This window comes from Bufo gargarizans, chromosome 2, assembly GCF_014858855.1.
Source record: "Bufo gargarizans isolate SCDJY-AF-19 chromosome 2, ASM1485885v1, whole genome shotgun sequence".
NCBI lineage: Eukaryota > Metazoa > Chordata > Amphibia > Anura > Bufonidae > Bufo > Bufo gargarizans.
Genome location: NC_058081.1, coordinates 152,465,965 through 152,491,870, shown reverse-complemented (window position 1 = coordinate 152,491,870; position 25,906 = coordinate 152,465,965). Strand labels below are relative to the sequence as shown.

Here is a 25,906-nt window from a genome sequence, read left to right as displayed (position 1 = left end):
GTATTTTGTGGAAAGCAACAGCTTGTCCCTAATAGAACAGTCCTATCCTTGTCCGTAATGCGGACAATAATACATATTCTTTGTTTTTTTTCTGCTGAACGCACATACGGAAACGGAATGCACACGGAGTCTCTTCCTTTTTTTTGAACACCGATTGAAATGAATGGTTCTGCATATGGTCCGCCCAAAAACACACAGACACGGAAAGAAAGTACGTTTGTGTGCATGAGCCCTAAGGCAGAAGTGCTTCCGGGTCTGCGCCTCCCCGCCGCAAAAGACGGGACCTGTCCTATCTTTCGCCGCATCTTGCAGATCGTGGACCTATCGAAGTCAATGGGTCTGCACCACGACACGGAGGGCACACTTCTCATGCCCGTGTTTTGCTGCTCCAAGGTTTGTGGTCTGCAACACAGGTACAGCCAACATACGTTCGTAGGCTAATTTCAGGCCAGCGTATCCAGTGCAGGAAAACTGCGTCGGAGCACGATTTCCCTTTATGGACACTGCTCCTTTCACACAACTGCACAGCATTATAATGCTGCGTGTCTCTGCTTGACCTATTTGGGCCAATTCCATTTTTTGGGACAAACCGTGTGCCGACTAATGTTTTCCCCATGCCATTTTTTTCCCCCTGTAGAGAAGGTGTTGTGAAACTGAATGGAAAAAACTGGCAAGTGCTACAGCATGCTGCGTCTTTGAAAAGTAGTCTGAATCGCTACCTAACGAACAAAAGCGATAGCAAAAATATTTACAAAATACTTGTGTGTCTTGCGTTTCATATTTCTCATAGACCTTCAGCTAACATCTGAGGGTGGACTTTTTACAGTAAAAAAAAGCACAAAAAGTGCCTGCAAAAACCTTCCAGAGTAGAAAGCGACTGATAAAGAACATTATGAGAAAATTAGATTGTGGACACGAGGGACTGTGGAATACACTGCTGAACATTACTATATTATGTGCAGTAATGACATAATGTAATGAACCAGTGTAAAAAAATTGTCAGCAAAAAAATACTGATAGTTCATCCGTTTGTGTTTCACGCCCGTTGTCCGTGTTTCCCTTCAGCAAAAAAAAATTGTGCATGTCCTTCTTTTTTCACATTTGCGGACAAGGATAGACATTTATTACAAGGGATCTGTGGAAAAAAAACGGATCCTTCCAAAAAAAAGGATGCCGCATCCTTTTTTTTTTTTTTTTTTTTTTGCGGATGCACAATTTGTGGTCTCAAAAAACAACTGTTGTGGCATGAGGCCTTACATTGATTACTTGCCATGTAGAAGTACCTGGTCCCTGAGGATATGTGATGTTGTTTCATCCTGGTTTGGCCTCATACACACGGCCGTTGTTTTGGTCCGCATCCGAACCGCCGTTTTGGTGGCTCAGATGCGGACCCATTCACTTCAGTGGCGCCGCAAAAGATGCAGACAGCACTCCGTGTGCTGTCCGCATCGGTTGCTCCGTTCCGTGGCCCCGCAATTTTTTTTTTTTAACATGTCCTATTCTTGTCTGTGCTTTGCGGACAAGAATATGCATTTATATTAAAAGCTGTCCGTGCTGTTCCACAAATTGCGTAACGCGCACGGATGCCACCCGTGTTTTGCGGATCGGCAATTTGCGGACCGCAAAACACACCACGGTCGTGTGCATGAGGCCTTTTACATGGCGGCATTGTCAGAAGCCAGTTGTTCTTTGTCCTGGACTGACTTCTAGTACTAGAAAACTAATTGGTGTTTTCTTTTTGGGCCCCAGGGCTGTAGATAAGTACAAGAACCAGGCATGGCTGCCCTAGCTAAGGCTGGTTTCACACGGCGTATTCAGTGTGTGAAATGCGCTCCATTTCGGAACACTGCTTCTGAGACAGGCATTCGCGGCATTATAATGATTTATAAAGCTGTGGGTTCCTGGCCAGCCTTGGCTGTAGTGGATTGTAATTGCATAATGCCATCAGTACAGTTCAGTACAGCCGAGGACACGCAGGAATACACAGCATTATAATTTTTTGTTAGCCAAAACCAGGAGTGGGACCTTCACACATGGCAGATTCTGTTGCCGAAATTTTTGGAACTGAAAATGACTTCCATTCATTTAAACGGGTCTGTTTTGGCGGCATGCACATGGACTTCTGCAGGCCCCTTTTCAGTCGCACAAATCTCTTGACTAAAATCTGCCGTGTGTGAAGACCCCTTTAGAGTAATCAAGGGAAACCAAATTTTCCATCCCTGGATGTTAAAACAGCTTATACTCCACAGATGGATGTCTCTGGTTTGGCCGATGTCCATCCCTGCTCATGTTTCAAGGGACTTAAATAGGTCAGCCATCGTCTTAAAGGGCTTCTCCAGGCTTTTAATATGGATGACCTATCCTCAGGGTGTCGGACCCCCACCGAAACACTGCACGCATCAAAAAAAAAATTTTGAAAGCCCAAGACTCCCAAGTGTGCTACCTGGTAGTGATTAGGGGGGTATCATAGCGGATCCTCTGGATAATCTCCACCGGTTATTTCTAGTACACCAGTCTACCATCTGTATTACACTTAAGAGGCTTAACAGCAAACCAATGGAAGGATGGCAGCATTAATTAACGCAGTGTCAGAATTAACAAGTCAGGCATCAGGAATCGTGTATTCCTGGATTATATACTCACATTACCTCCCTTTACAATCCAGTAGTTATGTTGCCCTCTCAGTGAATTTTCAACCATTTTATTAGTCAAGAAATGTTCTTGTCCTGCTGGGCAACAGCATCAGATTTAGTCCACATGCACACGTGGTGTTGGCTACATCATCATGTGAGTACAGTACAATAGACCTGCAGTCAGAGCAGCATTGTAAATCACTATGCTGCCGTGAGTCAGTCTGGGAAATGCTGCTGACACACAAGCAGTGTTTCCTGGGGGGCACTTTTTTTTTTTTTTTTTTTTTCATTTTAGTTAAAGGGGTTGTCCCAAGAAAAATATTCTACGGTTTTCAAACCAGCACCTGGCTCCGAATACTTTTGTAATCGGAAGGAATTAAAAATTTAGCATAGCCAGTGAGTTACTCAATAAAATATATCTGTATAGCGCCACTGGCTGTTTTTTTTTTTTCTTATTTGTTTGTCCGGCTCGCTGACATGGCCGCACATGCTCAGTTTCATCCTTCAACTGCCTCCTGAGCTGTGATAGGGAGAGCTGAGACACACCCCCTGAGCTGCTAGCTTGATATAAATCTAGCAGAGCAATGAATGTGGAGATCTCTGGATCCATGTGTTTTTTTTTTTTGTTTTGTTTTTACATTAGTCATGGGATAACCCCTTTAATAAAAGGGTTTTTAAGGATTTTTATACTGATGACCTGTCCTCTGGACCAGTAATACAATATATCAATCGGCACTGCGGTTTGAAGGGGAGTAGCGGTGCACGTGTCTCAGGGCCGGCATCCCATGTAGATAAGAAGAAAAGAGAACGGCACTCGCTTGTTTAGAGAATCTTGCTGTGATTTATGGTCACATTCCAGTGACGCGTTTCGGCATACAAACTGCCTTTGTCAAATTGTCAGTTTGACAAAGGCAGATTGAATGCTGAAACGCGTCACTGGAATGTGACCATAAATCACAGCAAGATTCTCTAAACAAGCGAGTGCCGTTCTCTTTTCTTCTTACCTGTCCTCTGGATCAGTCATCAGTATGTGATTGGTGGGGGTCTGACACCTGAGACCTCTGATCAGCTATTTGAGAAGGCATCGGTGCTCCTGTGAGCTCTGCGGCCTTCTTTGTGCTCACCAAGCACGGTGCCATACATTGTATAGCGGCTGTGCTTGGTATCGCCCCATTCAGTCGACTGGGGTTGAGCTGCGCCTAGGCATAAACGTTTTGTCACTCGGCCTTGGAAAAGCAGATAGAAAGCGACGGTGCTCACAGGACCCTGACCAATGAGATACTGATGACCTATAGGGGATAGGTAATCAGTAGGGATCGACCGATTATCGGTTTTACCAATATTAATCGTCCGATATTAAGGATTTTGAACGTTATCGGCATCTATTTTGCCGATATACCGATAACGTATGGGGAACAAGGATCGCGCTGCTGTAAGCGCTCTGTGTTCCCTCAGCAGCACAGGGGAGAAGGAAGCAGTGTCTCCCTCCCCCTGTGCCGCTGCTGCCACCAATGAGAGAAGAGAGGACAAGAGGAGGGGAGGGGCTGTGGTCACTGCGCCACCAATGAAGATAACTCTCTCATTAATTCATATACAGGAGGCGGGAGCTGGCTGCAGAATCACATAGCCGGCTCCCCCCCCCAACCCCAGTATTAGGCTGGGTTCACACGGGGCGTGGTGGATTTGTTCCGCCCCGGGTGTATTGCGGCAAACCCGCGCAAGTAGGTACGCAATTGCAGTCAGTTTTGACTGCGATTGCGTCCCGTTGTTCAATTTTTATCGTTATCAATGTGTTTTGCACGCACGTGATAAAAAAAATGAATGTGCTACCCAGACCCGAACTTCTTCACAGAAGTTCAGGTTTGGGTTAGGTGTTGTGTAGATTGTATTATTTTCCCTTATAACATGGTTATAAGAGAAAATAATAGCATTCTGAATACAGAATGCTAAGTAAAATAGGGCTGGAGGGGTTAAAAAATAAATTAACTCGCCTTAATCCACTTGTTCACGCAGCCGGCATCTCTTCTGTCTTCATCTGTGAGGTAAAGGACCTGTGGTGACATCACTGCGCTCAACACATGGTCCGTCACATGATCCATCTCCATGGTAAAAGATCATGTGATGGACCATGTGATGAGCGCAGTGACGTCATCACAGGTCCTTAACCTCACAGATGAAGACAGAAGAGATGCCGGCTGCGTTAACAAGTGAATTAGAGGGATTCTGTCACCTCCCCTAACCCAAAATCCGATTTTAAAGCAGTCATGCAGCACAGCTTACCTTGATTAGGCTGTGCTCTTCTATCTTGTAATCCGTCCAGTAGTTTCTGTAAAAAACGACTTTTATGGTTATGCAAATTAGCCCTGAAGGTGCCCAGAGGGGCGTTTTGTTCCCCTTAGTGAGCCCAGTAATGCCCCTCTTACAGTGCCCAGCCCGCCTTCTCTGCGACTGTCAGTGCCCCCAGCCTCCCACAGCCTCTCCTCCCCCTCCCTCACGGCCGAACGAACTCTCGCACAGGCGCAGTACCCACCGAGGGCTGCGCCGGTGCGATCTGCAGGAGACTGAGGGCAGGAGCTTCATCCTCGTCACTGGGCATGCGCCGAGCCCAGTGACGTCCGATGCTTGCTCTTCCCTCAGTCAGCAGGGAAGAGCGAGCATCGGACGTCACTGGACTCGGCGCATGCCCAGTGACGAGGATGAAGCTCCTGCCCTCAGTCTCCTGCAGATTGCACCGGCGCAGCCCTCGGTGGGTACTGCGAGAGTTCGTTCGGCCGTGAGCGAGGGGGAGGAGAGGGATGGGAGGCTGTGGGAGGCTGAGGGTGGTTAGACAGTCGCAGAGAAGGCGGGCTGGGCACTGTAAGAGGGGCGTTACTGGGCTCACTAAGGGGAACAAAACGCCCCTCTGGGCACCTTCAGGGCTCATTTGCATAACCATAAAAGTCGTTTTTTACAGAAACTACTGGACGGATTACAAGATAGAAGAGCACAGCCTAATCAAGGTAAGCTGTGCTGCATGACTGTTTTAAAATCGGATTTTGGGTTAGGGGAGGTGACAGAATCCCTTTAAGGTGAGTGAAATTATTTTTAATTTATTTTTTTTTTTAACCCCGCCAGCCCTATTTTACTTAGCATTCTGTATTCAGAATGCTATTATTTTCCCTTATAACAAAAATAATAATGATCGGGTCCCCATCCTGATCGTCTCCTAGCAACCGTGCGTGAAAATCGCACTGCATCTGCACTTGCTTGCTGATGCTTGATGAAGGCTCTCACAAGCGGCCCCGAACGGATCCGTACATCCCCAATGCATTCTGAGTGGATTAGGATCCGCTCGGAATGCATCAGTATTGCTCAGTTTCGCCTCCGTTCGGCTCAGGAGGCGGACACCCGAACGCTGCTTGCAGCGTTTTGGTGTCCGCCTGGCCATGCAGAGCCAAACGGATCCGTCCAGACTTACAATGTAAGTCAATGGGGACGGATCCGTTTGACATTGACACAATATGGTGCAATTTCTAACGGATCCGTCCCCCATTGACTTTCAATGCAAAGTCAGGACGGATCCGTATGACTAACAATTAGACTTGGATATTTTTTCAGAAATATAATGCAGACGGATCCATTCTGAACAGATACCATCGTTTGCATTATAGGTGCGGATCCGTCTGTGCAGATACCAGACGGATCCGCTCCGAACGCAAGTGTGAAAGTAGCCTTAGGCATTACTATCCGTGTTCAGCGTCCTGTTACCTCCAGAACAAAACTGGAGATAGATGGGCGAGAGGCAACTTGACCCCAGGTATTCAGCATTAAAGGGATATTGTGGTTGTAAGAATGGATAGGGGATAATGAGGACCACCACCAATCATATCCTGAAATGAATGCTGGAGTACAGTAATTGGATAGAGGATAACTTGTTATAACCAGAATCGCCATTTAACCCTCCAACCTCTAAACTATGGAATCTTAAAATTAACAATTTCAATTACGTAGACCACCAGGGATTTATACATTAACCCCATCACTGCCCTAAACCACCAGATTTAAGTAAGCAATCTCTTCACTGCTCTAGACCACCCAGAATCCTTACATTAAGGCCCCATGCACACAAACATATTTTCTTTCTGTGTCCGTTAAGTTTCTTTTTTTTTTTTTTCGGACCGTATGCGGAACTATTCATTTCAATGGGTCCGCAAAAAAAGGAAGGTACTCGGTGTGCATTCCGTTTCCATATTTGTTTTGCAAAAACATAGAACATGTCCTATTATTGTCCACACACGGATCAGTTTTTTGCGGACAGCAAAATACATACGGTTGTGTGCTTGAGGCCTAGTAACCTGTCAACATTTTTATGCCACATGAACTATAAGCAGCATGAAATATTGGTTTGTGTGTGGTGACCAATATGCCAGGCATACCAACCCAAGTGGACACTTCCAACCATGCCCAGCGAGTTTTAAAACTGAGGGAGATTTACTATAACACTTCTGTATTGAGATGTTACTCCACTTTCTACAACACCCCTTTTATTGGAATAAAATTTGTTGCTAATCTGCTGATAAATGTGTTTTAGATCCGCTCGACAGGCTAACCACACTTACTTTGCCACCCACTTTTGAAAACTGGCTTGAGTGGAGTAAGAGTCCAAAAAGTCACACAGCCCTATTTTGTGACTCTTTGAAGCCAGAATTCAGGGACCCCTGTGTTTTCTCTGATATACGGCATTATTCCAGAGTAAGGCCTCATGCAAACGGAAGCCGCCCGTGTTGCCTTCCGCAATTTGCGGAACGGGCGCCGGCAATATAAATGCCTATTCTTGTCCGCAAAGCGGGGCCGCAGGAACGGAGCCACGGATGCGGACAGCACACGGAGTGCTGTCTGCATCTATTGCAGGCCCCATTGAAGTGAATGGGTCCGCATCTGAGCCACCAAAACGGCAACTCGGATGCGGACCCAAACAACGGTCGTGTGCATGAGGCCTAAAGCATATTTATTTGTAAAGGGGGAGCCTATCAGTATTTCATACTGCCTGTTGTTCAGAAACTGCTGACAGGTTCTCTTTAACCTCCTTACTGCAAAAGACCACCATAGATACTTCGGATAACACCTGGTTAACCCTCCTCCTGAAGAAACCTGTAACCCTGGGTTCACACCTGAGCGTTTTACAGCGTGTTCCTACGCGCTGTAAAACGCTCAACAAGGAGAAACCAATGCTTCCCTATGGGAATGGTTCTCACCTGGGCGTTTTACAGCGCGTACGATCGTGCTGTAAAACGCCCGACGCTCAAAAAAGTTCTTGAGCTTCTTTGGGGCGTTTTGTCGCGCGTTCCCGTACATAGACTTTCGGGAACGCGCGACAATGGGTGTTCGCTTGTCTCTGTATGCGCGATTGTAAACGCCGGTACAATCGCGCATACAGAGCGCTCCATCGCAAACGCTCAGGTGTGAACCCAGCGTGAAAGGTAGAATACTTACCTGCTCTATGGCATCGACTGCCTTGCGTGGGTCCCCCGCTGCCAATATCTGCTTTGACACCGCTGCAGCCAAATCGCTGTCTGCAGTCAGTGACCTGTCTTGCTGATTGGCCGTGTGATGCAAGGCGGGGGGGGGGGGGGGGGGGGCAGGTCACCCCTGCGGCCAGCGATTGGCTGCAGTGGTGTCAAAGCAGATATTGACAGCAGGGGACCCTAGCGAAGCAGCTGAGGTTGGGGTGCAGGTAAGTTTGTTTCCCTTGCAGATCCCTTAAAAGGTGGCCAACCTCTTTAATGCCTTAGATCGGCAGGCATACAGATATTAACCCCTTCACAATAACTTTCACTGTCCTAGACCTAGATGCTGATGTCTAGGAGTGAACAAACCCATTTCAAAGGTTAGGTCTCTTGTATACAGCCATGTTACAGGCCCATGTTGTATGAATCATATGGTGCATATTGTGCATTTTCACTGCATGTAACATAAGAGAGACGTTCCCTTCCTGGAATCAAAGCTTTTGGTCTAATGGCGGCACCATACGGTTGCACGTTGAGTGTCTTCAGGCGCAGTGCACTCTACTATGTTTATTTCATAGGAAATGTGATGACAGGTTCTCCTTGTGTTAGTTTTTGCATATAGAATGGAAGACATTTTCCTTTGCGTCTTCCTCTATTTGCTTTGTTGAGAAAATACTTCAAGGTAAGTCTCAGAATTTGCCTTTCCTTTGTCAAATAAAGTGAGAACGTGAGGGAAGCCTGCGGCGTATTTGTTTAATACGGTCTCATACAAAGCTGTATTTATTTTACAGATCCGTGCAACTCAAGGTATTTTACATGCAGTTGACGGGGGATCGAATTCTGCGAAAGATTATTGCATCACATACAATTCTTCATGGACGTCACTCCCAACATCCTACACCAATGCTGTGAGTTTACTGCACTAGATGTGCACATGTATGTCTCTCCTGAGAAATTACTGTAGTGACATAATGGGACAGATTTACTATTAAACTTTTTTAGTTATTTATTTTTTATGCATTTATGAAGAGTTTTACATTTTTTAGACTATGTCCAACAAGGAGTGAGACTTGGCGGAAATGGGGATGGCTTTGTGGGAAAGGGGGTGTGGCTTAAAAAGCGCCAGAAGTTTGTTGTAAAACTATGGCAACAAATAGGTGGTGAAAAGTTACATTAGACAATCTAAAGGTGGACCAGATAGATCATCCAGCATCAGTCACTGTGATTAATTTGGCACAGTTTAACAGTCCAGTCACACGTCCGTGGTGTGTTGCGGATCCGCAACACACCCGGCCGGCAGCCGCTATAGAAATGCCTATTCTTGTCCGCAGCTGCGGACAAGAATAGGACATGTTCTATCTTTTGCGGAGCTGCGGACCGGAAGTTCGGGGACGAAACACAGAAGTTTGGGGCCGCGCTCTGTGGCCCATAGAGAATTTATGGGTCCGCACCCGTTCCTGCAAAATTGCGGAACAGGTGCGGACGTGTGAATGGACCCTAAGACTGTCTGTCTTAGTTTATACTGCCTTACCATTAGACGGTATTTGTAAATCTGCCCCAATGTCTCCTATATTTCCATGCGCGCATAGTAACTATTCCTTCTGAGCAGTATCCATTGTTTAGTTGGGAAAAACGGCCACAACTTTTAGGGGCCGTTCACCTAGCATTTTTTAATGGTAGAATTTAGGCGTGGACACCGTGCCAAAATTTAGCCAGCGGCTGCATTGTTTCTGACTCCCATTCTTTTCAATGGGAGACAGTGCTGAAGATCGTGGACTGACCGTGACCTTGCTGAGAAGGGAAATGTCCCTTCTTGGAACGGTCGTGGCTTTAAACCGCCACTCGGTGAACAGCCCCTTAAAGGGGTTATCCAACATTACATCAGAATGGCTGATCCCCTGTGATCATACTTACCTGGTCCCTCCCCTGAGTTTGGTCTGTACTACTCTGCATCTGGGTTTTCCAGCTATGCTGCCCTTGTGTCACATGACCATTTGAAATTAGTTTTGGGTCTGATTCAATGAATTTTACCAAAAATTCCATTTTGACCCAAATGAATTCTACATCGATCAAATATGCACCAGTTGCTCTGAAAATTGGTATATAACTTACTATGATCTTGCAGAATAAATGCAGTATGAGTCCTAGATAGAGATGGAGAGGACTATTAAGAGAATATATGCGATTCGTCTGGTGGGTACTCTTTCTCAGAATGGAGAGTGGCTAGTATGCATGAGGAGTATTGTTGGGCAGGCACTGCTGCTATTGGTTTCCGGGCAAAAATATGTGAAAATTAGCATATCTTACTTCTGCTGGAAAGGTAATTAGCTTATCTTTGGATTTCTGGGAAATACATTTAAAATACCTTTCCTGAGCAAACAGAATTTGAGAAGTTTTGTGTAGCCCATAATACACATATAGTAGGCAGCCTCCTTAATAAAAATAGTACTAGCGCAGAGGCCCCTAAGGCCTCTTGGGTAAAAACAAAAACAAAAAAAAACATTGCTCTGTCTTGGTCTGATAAAGGGAAATCTCTTGGAAAGAGAAATTTGCAGGTGGCTTAGCTATTTTTCTAGTTATGCTTGAAGGCCTGTTTAAAAGGTCAGTCAATGATTTGGTTTGGCCACGCTACATCAGCTGATGTGAGACAATCTGATTTCTTTTCCACTTGGAAAGAAGGCTGCATTGTGTGTGTGTTTTTCATATGTTCGCTAGCTTTGTCTTCTTTTCTTGCAACATGAAAGTGCATCCTCATGCTTTGGTGTCAGTCTGAAAGAAACTGTAGGAAAATGACTTGTTTTTAGGATTCATGCACTCAACTGTATCCATTTTGCTCTCAGGAAACCACAGATCCACAAATACCTTCTGTGTGCAATCCGCAGTCCCAATATGGAAATTGTTATTCTTGTTCGCAAAACAGACAAAAATCAGAAGAATAGCAATTTCTATAATGGGACTGCAGATTGCTCACGGAAGCTATGTGGATTTTTCAGACCACTGTTTCCTAAGCGCAGAGTGGATACAATTGTATGCATGTAGACTATAAACAATTGATTTTCTATGAATTTTTTCAGACAGACCTAGGCCAACCCAGATAGATGTAGTTACACATGTCAGAAAACAAAATTATAACTAGGATAACAGTTAAGTCATCTACAAATATCTCTTTCCAGACAAATGCCCTTGATCAGACTAGACAAGGTTGTTTGTTTTTTTTATTTTTTATTTTAACTGAGAGGTCCTTGGGGGGGCCGTGGGTAATATTTTTTTTTTATGGTGACCGCATGGTATATGTGAGGTGTATTGTAGGCTAGGCAACGCTTCTCTTGGTTTCTGTGAAAAATATGTACAAATTAGCATGTGTAACATCTGGTGGCATTAGAAAACCTCAACTTTTGAATATCTTTCCTGCAAACACAAAGATATGCAAATTACTTTTACAGCAGATGTAAGACATGCCTTATTTAGTTTTCTCTGTCTCTCTCTCGATTCACCCGAAATGAATGGCGCAAGAAATTCAAGTTCATTAGAATCCAAATTTTGGAAAATTAGGGATGATTTGTGAATCAATAGAATCAATTCGCTCATCTCTACCTTGTTCTAATAGCACATCCTTCTTGACTGTAGGATTTGATTCTATTTTTTATTAAAAATAGCAAGGTTTGAAAACAAATTAAATTTTTTCTTTTAGCTTTACTTCAAGCTAGAAAATCTAACATCTGTCTGGCTGTGCAGCGAGTCGGAAGTACCCGTCGTGAGTCTGAAGGATAAAGCCGTGGTGGTGATGTTGGGCAATTGCTCGATTTTGGACAAAGCTGTGATCGCTCAGAGCCGCAATGCAAAAATGTTGCTTGTGGCAAGTAAGGAAGGTCTGGTAGGTGTCTGGATTATAATGCTGAGTTTTATGGCTTTGAAGCTAAATTCCATTGGGTTGTTAAACGCTTATGGATTAGTTCAGATTACACAGATTGAGTATTTTTTTTACTGGACTTTGTTAAAAGTTGTGTCAGTTTTTTACTATTATACATACTTTAAATAATCTGCTCCCATACCTTACTTATATGACCCTGTCTAGAAAAAAAATGGTATAATCCAAAGATTAGTCCAAAACAGTGCATTCCATGCTATAACTGAATGGACTAAACTTGGTGTCAGTCATGTATCCCTGGTATTGCATCCAGATATCTCTTATCGTATTCAGTTAGCCCACGGATACGTAACACAGGACCAATCTGTGGGCTATACCATTATACTGTGCAGACAGGGGCTAAGGCATCAGTCTAAGAAAGGTATCTGAGCAGAACTTTAGAGGACTGTATAATTTCTTGTTCTATAAATAAGTACATGGGAACAGTAAAAACCTGACAACCCTTTTAATGCCTGTAAGAAAGCGGAAAAGGTGACAGCTGTTACTGTACATTACAAAGCAATGCCATAAAACGGTTGGCTCAATGCCACAAATCAGCTGGCGCCATGCTACAAAAAAGCAGGTGCAATGCCACAAAAACAAACGGGGTCTCAAATTTTGACCTTCCATAGCAGTACAGCAAGTCAACACAGAGAGATTCTGAAATAGTAGCTAAGACCATAACATTGGTGCCTTGTGCAGTACCTTAGATGGTGCCCCTGCACCTAATATGGTGTAATGTCTTACAGTGTATAAATAACCATACCGATCAGTGCCTGATTATATGTTCCATACAGTGTTACATAACTTACCTAACTATGTTTTATAGCGCTGCCATGACCATATACCGCAAAAATAATATACAGTTCTTACATTAAAGGGATTCTGTCACCAGTTTTTGACCCCCACATTCAAAAATATGGTTATGTGCATGGTGCCCTTGTGATTCCTAATGTGGTCTTATAAGCTAAATCTGTGTGCTCATTTAGTGTAAAAAACGTTTTATCTAACCTGTCATTCATCAGATTAAGGTGCCCAGGAGGACGCTCATGTCTCCAAGATGCCGCCCGCCGCCGTTCGTGCCCAGCTCCTCCTTTGCTTTCATCAGCGATGTGCCCAGCTCCTCCTTTGCTTTCATCAGCGATGTGCCCAGCTCCTCCTTTGCAGTCCTGCTCCAACGGTCTTCAATCTGCCCAAGGGGCGGCGTTTCACCTCTCTTGCGCCCAGCCAGCCTCCCCCAACTGCCGCTTTGAAGCGCCGCCCAGCTCATGAATATTCAGTTTGCTGGGCGGCTTCTGCGGTCCCCGCTCTGAAGCGCTGCGCTGAACAGTGCCCTGCGCATACGCCAGATCTTGTGAAGTCGGGGACAGTAAGCGCCGCCCAGCGAAGTGAATATTGATGAGCTGGGCGGCGCTTACTGTACCGGACTTCACAAGATCCGGCGCATGCGCCGGGCACTGTTCAGCGCAGCGCTTCAGAGCGGGGACCGCAGAAACCGCCCAGCAAACTGAATATTCATGAGCTGGGCGGCGCTTCAAAGCGGCAGTTGGGGGAGGCTGGCTGGGCGCAAGAGGGGTGAAACGCCGCCCCTTGGGCAGATTGAAGACCGTTGGAGCAGGACTGCAAAGGAGGAGCTGGGCACATCGCTGATGAAAGCAAAGGAGGAGCTGGGCACGAACGGCGGCGGGCGGCATCTTGGAGACATGAGCGTCATCCTGGGCACCTTAATCTGATGAATGACAGGTTAAATAAAACGTTTTTTACACTAAATGAGCACACAGATTTAGCTTATAAGACCACATTGGGAATCACAAGGGCACCATGCACATAACCATATTTTTGAATGTGGGGGTCAAAAACTGGTGACAGAATCCCTTTAATATCACTCAACTCAAAGCAAACACCACCATACAGTGACCAGCTAGAAGCAATGTACACAAAGTAATGTGCTTACAGTGCTATACACTGCCAAATGATATACTATACAACTAATATTAACCATTTCATTACTGGAGTGTTTACCCCCTTTCCTTACCAGGCCAGTTTAGCAGTTCTAGCAATGACCCTATTTAACCACAAATAACTATTTAATTTCTGAGCCAACCTACATGTATTTAATATTATTTTTCACGGTACACCTTTAGATGTTTCTTTTGTGTCATTAGATGATTTTATTTTATTTTTCTTTGTCATCAAATTTATTTTTCTAACTGTTAAAAAAGATTTAAGGACAAAACATTTCTAAAACCATTACCGTATGTTTGTATTGTGAAAATGGATGATATTTGTGTAATTTATTGACTTTTTTTTGTTTATTACAGCCTCGTCCAACAGACAACAGGAGTGGATATGAAAGCCTTACAATACCTATTGCTTATGTGAAATATGGAGATATCGTTGACATGGCGCAGGTATGTGTCACTTGTACATGCTGGCATGGAATGTCCTCCAACTAAATGCTGCTAGAGCATGCATCCCACTTATCTGGAGAACCAATAATCCTCCATTCCTGAGCCTGAGGTTTAGCCTTCAACCTGCACTAAAAAAACGTTGTAGCATATAGGAGCGGACTGGGTACTTAAAAGTGGCCCTGGAAAAAAACTAAAATTGGCCCCATGTTGTATGCGGATCCAAACTTGCCGAAGGCAGGATAACACAAGTAGGCAGGAACAACAGAACTCGTCGAGGCCTGCAATACTGTAGTGCAGCACAAATGACTTCGGAACCAAATACCACACTGCAGCATGAAAGTGCATCAATACCGTTGAATACAGGAGGGCACCTGCAGCCACTGGCCAGGTGCATAAGTACCTTATACTCCTACATTAATTAATGCTTAGAGCATCAGATCTTTACATACCTGTTGGCAGCCATGAGGAGGCCTTGGGTGGCCCCCAGTGCATCGGCCTCCTGGGAAATTTGGCGGTAGGGTCTATGGCCAGTCCGCCCCATAGGCTAAAATTTACTTGATTAGAATCTAGAATGCTCTTGTACCGACACCTCAGCTCCAAATTTCCTTCTATATTGTTGCCTCCACCTATTTCTTCCCTTTACCCCAGTTTTAATCTATTTTTGGCCATTGATCTGGCAGGGATGCTTACTTCACTTTCAGTCATGTTTTTCCTTGTACGTCTTGTCTTCAATCTAGATGGCTTGTAATGTCTTGTCCCAATCCTCTTACTAATAAAGTGAAATGTCAAGTAATCTGTGTGTCCTGTTGTGGTCCACAATATTAAATAGCATAATAGAAATTGATCAGCTTTTAAGAGAAAAGTTTTAAAGGGATTGTCAAGACTAATAAAGACCTCCCAGAGTGGTCGACCCACGGTGGAGATTATACTTGCTTGTTCCCCCGGCTGGGTTTGGTGTTTGTTGCTCCTGGACCAGCTGTTTCTCTCCCTGCAGCGCTGAAATATCGCTTGATGGAAGGACACATCGCCTCTGCAATCAGTCAGAGGTGACCTGCTCTCCTTCCGTCATGCAACCAATTTTCTTGACACAAGGGGAGAAGGTCACTGCTGTGGTCTCTGATTGGCTGCAGCAGTCACATGTATCCCCATTGACGGATGTTGCTTTCAGCGCTGAAGGGAGAGCAAAACCAGCCCGGGAGCAGCAGACACCAAACCCAGTGGAGGGGACCAGGTAAGCATAATCTCCACCTCGGGTTGGTCACTGTGGGAGGTCTGTATTAATCTTGGATAACTCCTTTTATAGGGTATTCCAGCTATACTATTCCATAGGGATCCAGCACCCCCACCGATCAGTTGTTTTCGACAGCTGGACGCCCACTGATCTGATATTGATGACCTATCCAGAGTACCCCTTTCAAATCTTTGTGTAGGCATTTATTGAAATTTTAAACCAGAATGTTATAATCTATAAAGTGGTTTTTTTTTCTCTACCTTCTTAGGATGTTGGAAGGAATATTAATGTGACAATGTATTCCCCAGCACCTCCATTGTTTGATTACAGCATGTTGGTCATATTCCTTATCTCTGTGTTCACCGTGGCACTCGGTGGCTACTGGAGTGGAGTATCAGAGCTGTAAGTGTGCCGAAAAATGTCTTTTACTATGTATTTTGCATATGAAGAAAGGAACCTATACTCTTATCTCAAGTGCTTATGTCTAGAATATATAGTACTGCGCTTCTCATTCTCTGTAATGAAACTTCACTTTCACCTTTGGAAAATGTACGGCTTGTCTACACCCATTTTTTATGGCTCTGCATAAGCAACAGTACCTTTCTACATGTCTGTAATGGCCTTACTGTAGGTCCAGAGTATCACAATACAGCTTAGCATACCACCAAATGTCCAGTATATCTCTATGGCCTTACAAAAGACTATAGACCCATAGTATTTCTATATAGCTTTTCAGGCCAACATATGTTCAGCATGCAGCTAGTATACAGCCAGTACGACTCCATAAAACGTCACACACTGGCATACAGCTTAAATGCCTCCATATAACCCCCCATATAAGCATTATCTACCTATACAACAACTTGTCAACAGTATTTTTCTAGTCAACCATGTATATTACTTTCAGAAACACTAACATAGACATCACTATCTATTCTTTATGGGGGTCATTTATCAACACCACAAAACTGCCATCCTAAATTTGCAATGTTTGGCGTACACTTTGCTTGCACAAAATGTTGTGGCTTTTGGGGGGTTTGCTCCCCACTTGCCATTCTTTCCAAACAGTGAGCGGGGTGGGAATGTGCGAGGCCGGGCATAGCCAGGAAACTCAGTAGATTATACCTGAAATCTACATGAGATCTGTCTCTGGCATAGATTTCTGGAACATGGACCTGCACAGATGCACAATAATTATTAAGAGGGTGTGCTTCTTAATAATTGTGCCACATCTAATGCAATTGGGGATAGATTAAGACCAATTTGTAAATCTTTTCTCTTAATAAATGTCCCTCTTTATCTCTAGACAACTTCATAGACCACAGTAGCAATATACAAATAACTGCTAATAGACCTTTACTATAATGATAGATGCTGTGGGACACCTTACCATGCACCATTGCTATTACATTGTCAGCGGATCATGAAAGCTCTATTAGGTACATCAAATATCCATGTTCTTTGCTTAAAATTTATTGAGCTGCGCTAGTGTTAGCCCCTTCCCGGCATATCTCACAAACGGAAAGCCTAAATGCAAGTGTGAAAGTAGCCTAAGATATTGCTGCGTCCGTAACAACCTGCTCTATAAAAATATCACATGACCTAACACCTCAGGTGAACACCTAAAAAATTAAATAAAAACAGTGCAAAAAAAGCTATTTTTTTTGTCATCTAACATCACATAAAGTGCAATACCAATCGATCAAAAAGGCGTATGCCCAAAATAGTACCAATCAGTCACCTCATCCTGCAAAAAATTAGACCCTACCTAAGTCAATTGGTCAAAAAAATAAAAAAGCTACGGCTCTCAGACTATGGAGACACTAAAACATCATTTTTTGTTTCAGAAATGCTATTATTGTGTAAAACTTAAATAAGAAAAAGTATACATATTAGGTATTGCCACGTCCGTAACGATCTGCTCTATAAAAATGTCACATGACCTAACCCCTCAAGTGAACGCTGTAAAAATAAATAAAAACTGTGCCAAAACAACCAATTTTTTTGGTCACCTTGCCCCATAAAGTGCCATAATGAATGATCAAAAAATCATATGTACTCAAAAATGGTACCAATAAAAACGTCAACTCTTCCTGCAAAAAAAGAGCCCCTGCACAAGATGATCTGTAGAAAAATAAAAAATATGGCGTTACAAAATGTAGACACAGAAACATTTTTTATTATTATTTTTTAAATGCTTTATTAGGTAAAACTGAAACAAACAAAAAAAGTAGACATATTTGATATCATTGCGTCCGTAACAACCTGCTCTATAAAAATAGCACATGATCTACCCTGTCAGATGAATGTTCTAAAAAATTAAAATGGTGCCAAAACTTAACCCCTTCCCGACCGTAATCCGTATATATATGTGATAGCTGCACATACCACGTATATAAACATTCTGGCAGCTCTTTAATCCAAGCGCTGCAAAGCAGTAATGCCGGCAAGGGACCAATCAGAGTGACCCCTTGCTGGCAATCGATCCGATTGGTTAGTCTGTGCAGACTAACCAATCGGATCGAGGCAGTGAAAAAATGCCGGTTTCAGGCTCTGATCTGCGCTCTGCAGATCAGAGCCTGAAATCGCAGTGTCCTCGTGCCCACCGCCCCCCATCTGTGCCCGCTCGGTCTGCGCCCCACCTTGTGTCCACCTGTCTCCACTGTGCCCTGATGTCCGCCCCTCCTTGAGTCCGCCCCCTCCCCGCCCCATACATTCCTCCTGCTGCCCCACCTCCCTCAATGCTGGCCGTGACACCCTCCCCCCCCCCCCCCCTTCCAGCGCTGCCCCCCGCTCAGTCCGCCTGCTGTGTTTGATGGCGGCGGCTCCATTCCTGAGCCGCCGCCATCAGCAGAGAGTGTCAGCTGTAACCCCATAGATGCAGCGGCATCCATGGGGTTAATAGAGGGGGGGGGGGGCTTTGCAAAAGCGTCCGCTGTTGCCACCTACAGGGCATCTGATTGTATTAAACTTTACAATGCAAGAGCATTGCAAAGTATAGTACAGCCATCAGCCCCACTGGATCTTCAAGATCCAAGAGGGACTTGATAAAAAAAAAAAAGTAAACATAAATAAAAATGTAAAATTAAAATAAATTGCCTTTTACTATAAAAAATAATAAAAAACTACACATATTGGGTATCACCGCGTCCGTAACAACCGTCTCTATGAAGATATCACATGTTAGACCCCGTCCGTTAAACACCATAAAAAAAAAAGCTATTTTTGTCACCTTACATCACAAAAAGTGCAACAGCAAGCGATCAAAAAGGCGTATGACCCCCAAAATAGTACAATGATGACATTTAAAACCAGTTTAGCAAAATCTGCCTTCCAAAAACCATATGGCGTTCCTTTGCTTCTGCTCCCTGCCACATGTGGGGTGTTTCTGTAAACCGCAGAATCTGGGTAATAAATGTTGAGTTTTGTTTGGCTGTTAACCCTCAATGTGTTAAAGAAAAAAAATGTTATAAAATGGAAAATCTGCCAAAAAAGTGAAATTTAGAAATTTCATCTCCATTTTCCTTTAATTCTTGTGGCACACCTAAAGGGTTAACAAAGTTTGTAAAATCAGTTTGGAGTAACTTGAGGGGTGTAGTTTCTACAATTGGGTCATTTATGGGCGGTTTCCACTATGTAAGCCTCACAAAGTGACTTCAGAACTGAACTGGTCCTTTTAAAAAGTGGGATTTGGAAATTTTCTTAAAAATTTTAAGAATTGCTTCTAAACTTCTAAGCCTTCTAACATCTAAAAAAATAAAATTTACATTTCCAAAATGATGCCAACATAAAGTAGACATATGGGAAATGTTAAGTAATAAATATTTTATTAGGTATGACTTTCTGTTTTAGAAGCAGAGAAATAGAAGTTTTGAAAATTGTGAATTTTTCTTTTTTTTTATAAATTTGGGATTTTTTCATAAATAAAGGTGAAATATATATTGACTCAAATTTATGACCATCATGAAGTACAATGTGTCACAAGAAAACAATCTCAGAATGGCTTGGACAAATAAAAGTGTTCCAAAGCTATTACCACATAAAGTGACGCATGTCAGATTTGTAAATTTTGACCTGGACACTGGGGCATCGCTGACCCTTGGTCATGAAAGGGTTAAAGGGAATCTGTCCACTGGGATTTTGTGTATAGAGCGGAGGACATGGGTTGCTAGATGACCGCTAGCACATCCGTAATACCCAGTCGCCATAGCTCTGTGTGCTTTTATTGTGTCAAAAAACTATTTAATACATATATATATATATATATATATATTTAATTCATCTCGCATACAGGACTCATCTCAGGTTAATTTGCATATGTATCAAATCGGGTTTTTTACACAATAAAAGCACACATAGCTATGGGGACTGGGTATTGCGGATGTGCTAGCGGCCATCTAGCAACCCATGTCCTCAGCTGTATACACAAAATCCCGATGACAAGTTCCCTTTAATGTAGAGCAATAAAAAAAATCATATGTACCCCAAAATAGTACTAATAAAACTGGCACCTTTTCCCGTAGTTTCCAAAATAGGGTCACTTTTTGGGAGTTTCTACTGTAAGGGTGCATCAGGAAGGGCTTCAAATGGGATATGGCATCTAAAAATGAGTCTAGCAAAATTTGCCTTGCAAAAACCATATGGCGCTTTTCTTCTGCACCCTACCGTGTGCCCTTTCATCAGTTTACAACCACATGTGGGGTGCTTCTGTAAACTTCAGAATCGGGGTAATAAATATTGAGTATTGTTTGGCTGTTAAGCCTCGATGTGTTAAAAAAAAATGGATTAAAATGGAAAAATCTGCCAAAAAAGTGAAATTTAGAAATTTCATCTTGATTTTCCTTTAATTCTTGTGAAACACCTAAAGGGTTAACAAAGTTTGTAAAATCAGTTTTGAGTAACTTGTAACTTGAAGGGTTTAGTTTCCACAATGGGGTCATTTATGGGGGTTTTCCACTATGTTAGCCCCACAAAGTGACTTCAGACCTGAACTGGTCCTTTAAAAAGTGGGTTTTGGAAATTTTCTTAAAAATTTTAAGAATTAATTTTAAAATTCTAAGCCTTCTAACGTCCTAAAATAAAGTATAATGTATCACGAGAAAACAGTCTCAGAATGGCTTGGATAAGTAAGACCCCTTGCAGATGAGGGTTCCTCCCACAGCGAGTCCGCAACGCAGCTCCTAGCTTGACCTTCCAGCGTGTGTGTGTGTGTGTGTGTGTGTGTGTGTGTGTGTGTGTGTGTGTGTGTGTGTGTGTGGGGGGGGGGGGGGGGGGGGGTCACACAGCATTTTCTTGATTTATGATGCTATGTAACCCCTACAGTTCTGGAATGTATTTGATAACACTGGCATAATGCTGTCAGAACATTCCAGAACTGTAAGGGTTACATAGCATGATAATTCAATATAATGCTATGTGACTCCCGGCAGCGATGAGAGGTCAGGCCGGGTGTTGCAATGTGGACTCGCTGTGGGAGGAATGCTCGTCTGCAAGGGGCCTAAAAGTGTTCCAAAGTTATTATTACATAAAGTGACACATGTCAGATTTGCAAAAAAATGGCCTTGACAGGATGGCGAAAACTGGCCCGTCTTGGTTTTATAACTACAACACTAATGTGCATATTGTGTGACTGGAAATCCATGCACAATTTAGGCCTCATTCACACCAGCGTTCAGCCTTTCCGTTCTCCTGCTCAGTTATAGGAGCAGGAGAACGGAAAGGACGAATTGGGCACATAACTGAGACGAGCGGAGCCTACGGACCCCATAGACTATAATGGGGTCCGTTAGGTTTACGCTCAGAAGATGATTTTGGAGCGGAGACGGAAAGGCTGAACGCTGGTGTGAACGAGGCCTTAGATATATGTCGGTTAATCCCACAACAAGTCTTGTGTGTATGTGGGTGTCCAATTGTCACATGATGTCTGCTTTGGGGTAAAAAACATTTATGTAGTCGGCATTAAAGGGAAATGCATAATTTAGGCAGATGACTGAAGCCGCATCCAGGGAAACTTATTACAGATGACTGTACAATGTAGACAGAAATGTAATTAAAAATATTAACTTCTTATTGCAGGGAAGACTTGCGACCCTCCCAGAATACAGGGGAAAATGAAGGCGGAAAGAAGAAAGATGACAATGTGACATTCACTTCTTTTACTGTTATCCTGTTTGTTGTCATATGCTGTGTCATGTTACTTCTTCTCTACTTCTTCTATAAGTGGTTGGGTAAGTAACACTCGGTTAGTTCTCGTGTTCTACCTGTTTGTGCTTGACGTTAGGCCCCATTCACACGACCATGGGACGGCCGTGCCCGTGCTGTGGACCGCAAACAGCGGAGCTTCAAAATGTGCACCTTGCATCGCAGTACGGACCCATTGGTTCACTATCTGAAAAATAGGACATGTCCTGTCTTTTGCGGGGTGAAGGCACGGAGCCAGAAGCACATGTGCTTCCAGTTCTGTGTCTCCACGCCTTTCCTAGCTTTCGCCACATCTTGTAAATTGCGGACCCATTGAAGTCAAGGTGCAGAGTGCACACGCCAATGCCCGTGGTTTGCAGTCTGTAACATGGCCATATTCGTCCCACAGTCTTGTGGTTTCGGCCTTAAAGACTACCTGTCCCCAGGCCTAGCTCAGCTGAATGTAGTGATACATTTCACTTAGTGATCTATCACTTTATTCTGGAGAAAAAGTACTTATAATCCATATGCAAATGAGCCAGTAAGTGCACAAGGGTGGGCACAAGCTACTCTGCAACATTTTTCCGCCTGCTTCCTCTGCCAGCTCCTCCCTCTCCTGATTGATTGACATGGCCAGGTTCCTGCATCGTCATCTTGCCTGCTATTTCAATCAAGAAGTAGAGGAAGGCACTGGCAGAGGAACCAGGAGGAGCAAGCGTGTAGAGTGGCTTGGGTCTGCTCTTTGGTGCACTTACCTACTCATTTTCATATGGATTAAAAGTACTTTTTCTCCAGAAAGAAACAATGGATTACAAGTTAAATATATCATTACATTCTTCTGAGCTACTGTAATCATACAAGGTATTGTGCCTGGTAGACTGATTCCTTTAGATTGATGACAAATTGAAAACCTAGAACTGAAAAGTATATCCATTACTCTACTACATCTGCTAAAACGTCACCTTAGTTGCACACCAATGTCGATGGTTACTCTTTGACAGGAGGAAATCCATTGTACATTAAAGGGGTTGTCTCATCATAGACAATGGGAGAATATTGTTAGGATATGCTCCCATTGTCATATAGCCGCAGGTCCCACCGATGGGACCCGCACCTGTATGAAGAACGGAGCCCCGCAAGGTGGTGGTTGGAGGACTCCGGTCCGGCCACCACCAAGCCGGCCCCCCATAGAAGTGAATGGGAGCGCACCGCGCATGACCGGCCACCGCTCACATTCACTTCTGTGGGCTCGACAGAAATAGTCGAGCTAGCGCTCAGCTGTTTTCACCAGCCCCATAGAAAATGAATAGAGGGTGGCTGCGCTTGCGCAGTGAGCCCTCCTTCACTTTTGGGGCTTCGTTCTCCCCAGCGGTGGGTGCCGCTGCTCCGCCAAAAAATAGAACATGTTCTATTCTTGTGGAAAAGTATAGGCAGTTCTATGGGGGTTGCCGGCTGGGTGTATTGCGTATCCGCAATACACTACAGACGTATGAATGGACCCTAAGAGGTGAAACTTTTTGTCTGGCATGTTCTTTCACATTTTAACAGATGCATAGTGGATTTTATAGTCTATGTACGAATTAACTGACTGTTCTTTTGTTTCCAGTGTATGTTATCATTTGCGTCTTTTGTTTGGCATCTGCCTTGAGTATGTTCAACTGTCTCTCTGCATTGATCCAATACATCCCATATGGAAGATGCAGGTATGTGATGGGGATGATTTCATTTTATTCTTTTTATTTTTATTTTTTTATCCAGGCATCATGTCTAATTTTTTATTATTATTTACCTTCCACAGAGTTTCTTGTTTTAGTAAAAGCGCAGAAGTGCGACTAGTCTTCCTGGCTGCTTTTTGTGTAGCTGTGTCTGTGACTTGGGCAGTATTTCGGAATGAAGACAGGTACTGTGTGTGATGATACAAACTGAACAATATTCTTAGATGCACGTGGCACATTTTTCACTGTCCTATTAATAGCCTGTAAGTGGTGGAGATAAGCATGTGAGTGCAAGCATGTAAGCGGACACGTAGTGGGCATAGATACACTGTGGTCCAGATTTGATATGCTTGTTACATTTATTGCTGTGAGATAAAATCCCCTTTATTTTATTTTTTTAGATGGATTTGGATACTTCAGGATATTCTTGGAATTGCATTCTGCCTTAATTTTATTAAAACTTTAAGAATGCCAAATTTCAAGGTAAGAAAAGTACCTGAAATCTATTTTATTCTTTCCACGGCAGCTCTGCATCATCATTTCTTATAATGCTGATAAATTAAGTGTACAGGTCTGATCTCCTATCTGGTGAAGAAAATGGTCCAAGCTACTTGCAGATAGTAGCAGAGGCGGAGGCTTGTACCATAGAACCATAGAATCTCGAATTATACATCATAAAAATGCAGTGTACAAACAATTTGAAAATGATGCCAGGCTATAATGGCAATATATATAATGAACTGGTCTTAATATAAGAACATAGGAAATCATATAAAAGCCATACCACAAAGGGAATAATTACAAAGCAGTTGCTGGTAACTGGTACTAACTGATAACAGAAAAAAAATGGGCAAATGGGTACAAGCCTCTATCTCAGACCTCTACCTGCATTTCATCCTCTGGCATCTCCCTGGGGTAAGCCATGCCTTTCACCAACAAAACAATATCTAGGCTTACCACAATTAGTGATTATTGCATTAATAAATCTCACCAACTGTGTTTTATATGGATACTAACTGCATTCACCTTTCTTCTTTTAAATACTCTAAATGTTGTTTATATTATATTTTGTTCCATGTCCACTTATGCTGCTTTATCTTATTACAGGCGTGTGTCATACTCCTAGGTCTCTTGCTTTTGTATGATGTATTTTTTGTCTTTATAACGCCATTCATCACAAAGGTATGTAAAAAAAAAAAAAAAAAAATTATATATATATATATATATATATATACCTAGAAAGTGTTAAAGTGTACAACTGATTATAAACAACTTTCCATATATCAATAGTACAAGTGAATATAAGAAACTTTTGTAATATATCTTGAGGAAGAATTCCTCTTACTCCACTTATGGACTTCTTCTCCCCCATTTCTTCGCAAAAAAATGCCATATGGATCATCATCGTATGTGTTTTGCGGTCCCAAAAAAAACGGGTAGTGTGAATGTAGCCTAGGGCACATTCACATTTGTACAAAACCTCTTTAATTCTTTGATATATCGCTGAGAGAAAGACAACTGCGTCCCAAAGATTTCTGTATATCTGAATTACGTTCTGAGATCTCTGATTTAATTAAATGTGACTTTATTACACATGAACGCAAATTGCTAGAAAAAAAACCAAAACATTGAAGTGACTTCAAGGGTACAAACAGGAAAACCGATTTTACTTTGTAACTTGTTTTATGTGGAAAGATGTCAGTAAGAAATGTTGGAAACCTGGAGCTTTCTATGAGAATTGGACATGTGGAGGCTAAGCATTACAGTCATTGGTCAGTATTCTTGTATTCATCTGACTAATATTTCATTCTGTTTTAATGGATATTTTCAGAATGGCCAGAGCATCATGATTGAAGTGGCAGCTGGACCGTCAGGAAGTACAGAAAAGGTATGTACTCTAATCACAGAAATGAATTATACATGTTTAAACGGAGTCTGTCACCTAATCTGAGCCTTTTAGACCGCCCAGATCAGGTTATAGACTCTTGTGCCCACATTACAATGGTACCTTTATTTGTGCTGTCCCTCGACGAGATCTTCCTAAAAAGACTTTTAAAACGTATGCTAATGAGGTTCGGCAAGTGCCCAGGGGCAGCGTTACTGCAGCAAGTGCCCAGGCCCCTTGGCAATGTGCCCAGAAAACCACACCGATTTCACCTCTCTGGCCCGCCCTCCTTTCCTATTATTACCTCCTCCTCTCCCTCACAAATCTCGCGCCTGCTAGAGGAAAGACTCTGCTGCGCCAACCCGCCCCTTCTTTGGCTTCATTGCAGTCCTCTGCAGCGGCTGGTTACTTCCGCCTGTTGATTTTCGAGCTACAGACTGGCGCATGCGCTGTCCAAC

The 25,906-nt window shown here is 43.3% G+C and overlaps 1 protein-coding gene across 2 annotated transcripts in view; it reads left to right on the top strand.

Annotated features, from left to right (window-relative positions):
- SPPL2A (signal peptide peptidase like 2A) overlaps positions 1-25,906 on the top strand; it is a 49,374-nt gene that overhangs the window by 2,311 nt on the left and 21,157 nt on the right. For both annotated transcript variants that reach the window (XM_044279606.1, XM_044279605.1), the window contains exons 2-11: positions 8,911-9,027; positions 11,811-11,993; positions 14,348-14,437; positions 15,937-16,070; positions 21,744-21,895; positions 23,455-23,551; positions 23,647-23,748; positions 23,965-24,046; positions 24,671-24,745; positions 25,395-25,451. In XM_044279606.1, the coding sequence (XP_044135541.1) occupies positions 8,911-9,027; positions 11,811-11,993; positions 14,348-14,437; positions 15,937-16,070; positions 21,744-21,895; positions 23,455-23,551; positions 23,647-23,748; positions 23,965-24,046; positions 24,671-24,745; positions 25,395-25,451 (1,089 nt within the window). The remainder of the gene's footprint in view (positions 1-8,910; positions 9,028-11,810; positions 11,994-14,347; positions 14,438-15,936; positions 16,071-21,743; positions 21,896-23,454; positions 23,552-23,646; positions 23,749-23,964; positions 24,047-24,670; positions 24,746-25,394; positions 25,452-25,906) is intronic.